The sequence below is a fragment of the Lactuca saligna genome, chromosome 5 (assembly GCF_052625555.1).
Source record: "Lactuca saligna cultivar CGN05327 chromosome 5, ASM5262555v1, whole genome shotgun sequence".
Taxonomy (NCBI): Eukaryota; Viridiplantae; Streptophyta; class Magnoliopsida; order Asterales; family Asteraceae; genus Lactuca; species Lactuca saligna.
The window spans coordinates 122,825,264-122,827,611 of record NC_136421.1 but is presented as its reverse complement, the minus strand read 5'-3'; the positions used below and the strand labels follow the sequence as shown (position 1 = coordinate 122,827,611).

General features: G+C 35.6%; 1 protein-coding gene across 1 annotated transcript; it reads left to right on the top strand.

Annotated features, from left to right (window-relative positions):
- The first annotated feature begins 550 nt into the window (after nucleotides 1-550).
- LOC145047176 (Tetratricopeptide repeat (TPR)-like superfamily protein) lies at nucleotides 551-2,114 on the top strand. Its single transcript, XM_078995407.1, has one exon. The coding sequence runs from the start codon at nucleotides 680-682 to the stop codon at nucleotides 1,934-1,936; it is 1,257 nt and encodes a 418-aa protein (XP_078851533.1). The 5' UTR covers nucleotides 551-679; the 3' UTR covers nucleotides 1,937-2,114.
- Nucleotides 2,115-2,348: the final 234 nt, after the last annotated feature.

Sequence of the window (2,348 nt, the reverse complement as noted above, 5' to 3'; positions counted from 1 at the left end):
AAAAAAAAAAAAACAGACAATTAATGAACCTAAATTACAATTTAGGGTAAACCGTTTTTTTCAGATAAACTTAAGGTTTTCTATGACAATAAATATATTTTCAAATATATATATATAAGACAAATAATAATTTATAAATTTACAACATGAAATTGTTGAACCATCTTTTGGTGACAGGGCTTCTCCAATTGACCAACAAATTGGTTTTTGTTGGCAAAAAAAAAAAAAAAAAAAAAAAAAAAAAAAAAAAAAAACTCCAACCGACTTTCAAAATGGCCTCAATGTTTGTGATGATGTGTTCTACACACCAAATTGGAAAATCCTCTAAAAATCACCATGTACTTGCATTGCAAACACTATTTTATTTTGTAAACATATCTTTTTGATGTTTTGCAAAGGAGTGGGTCTAAAGAGTGAAACAACATAGACAAAACACTCAAAAGTGGTTGTCTTAGCATGTCGATCTACATTCCCTCAAATTCCAATCCCTTTCAAATAATTTCATTATCAATATAGAATGCATAGGAGTCTAAGCGAAGAATCCAACCCTAAATTGTCATCAAACTAAAAAGTCAAACATAAATTGAAAAGTCAAACATGTTAAAATGCGAAAGAATGTTTAAAAACATCGTAGGCTGCTCTCACTCTCTGTCTTCTCCCCACGAACGACCAACATATAATGAATCTTCAAACAAATTTAATGGAAATCACATCAAAAGCAATTCATTCCAAAACCATTTCATCTTCCCAGAATCCTAAAACCCCTCGTCGGCATGGATGTTTTTGCGTCCAATCCTCCACCACCCGGTTGCCACTCCACAGACCTCACCGGAAAATTCTCCAACCAGTCAATAACCCACCAAGCAAACTAATTTCAACCACCGCCAGTACCACTACTTCCTCTGATATTCTACGGTTGTTGGACTGCCTTGGTCTTCCAGTCCCCGATGCTGTATACATTTCTCTCATCAAAGAATGCACCCACTTTCGCGACTCCAATGAAGCTGTTTTACTACACGCCCATCTTACCAGGAATCGTCGAAATCAACCTCGTTTACCTTTACTTAATCACATCTTGATTATGTTCTTATCTTGCGGGTGTATACAGAACGCACGCCAGGTGTTCGACGAAATGACAAAAAGAGATTTCAACTCTTGGGCGATAATGATTGCGGGTTATGCAGATAGCCATGATTACGAGGAAGTAATCCAACTGTTTTCAAACTCCCAACTGCAATATTTGATGGATTGTAGCAGCAGCGTCCCTGTTTCTTGGGTTTTGGTATGCGTTCTTAAAGCTTGCACTAACACCTGGAACTTGGAACTTGGCAAACAAATCCATGGCTGTTTGCTAAAATCAGGTTATTCAGATGATCTCTTTGTGGGTAGCTCATTGATCAACCTTTATGGAAAGATCGGATGTTCTGAAGATGGGGAGTTAGTTTTTAACCAAATATCTTCTCATAATGTTGTGGTTTGGACAGCTAGAATCACTAAAAACTGTAAGGAAGAAAGGTTTCATGAGGTTATTGATGTATTTAAAGAAATGGGGAAAGAGGGTATAAGGAAAAACAGCTTTACAATCTCTAGTGTTCTTAGTGCATGTTCAAAGATTAGTGATGATGGAAACTGTGGTGAACAAGTTCATGCAAATGCCATTAAATTAGGGTTAGCATCCAAGAGTTATGTGCAGTCTGGATTGGTTAACATGTATGGAAAATTTGGGTTGATTGAAGATGCAAAAAGGGTTTTTGATATGAATGGAGTGAAGAGAAATAATGCATGTTGGAACTCTATGTTTACTAGTTTTATACAAAATGGGTGTCATGTTGAAGCCATTAAGTTTCTTTATCAGATGAAGGCTGCTGGGGTGGAGCCTCAGGAATTGTGGCTGAACAAATTAAGGTCTTTGTGTGGGAGTCTTGAAATTAAATAGCTAATGAGAGTCCGATTAGAGTAACATGTTGGAAATAGTATGATTATAATTTATTAATTTATACCTCATGTTTTTGTCGCTTATATATATAGGTCTATATACGAGTGTAATATCATACCAAAACATATCTATGTAATGAAACGCTATGTAAATTGAATGAAATATTTAGGTTACAACACCATAGGAATCTATCGGGTTGCGTTTGTTATACGGGACTCGATTGGAAGGGTGGGAAAATCTTTCTATGGTTTTTTATAATGACACGGATGAGAAGGGCATTCTCGTCATTTAAACATACATGATTAGTATATAAAATTGAACACGTTTTACCTATGTGTTTAGATAAATGGTAAGTATACCACGAGTTGCCATACCAATATCAATGCATACATACCATGAATTAGCAAAACAG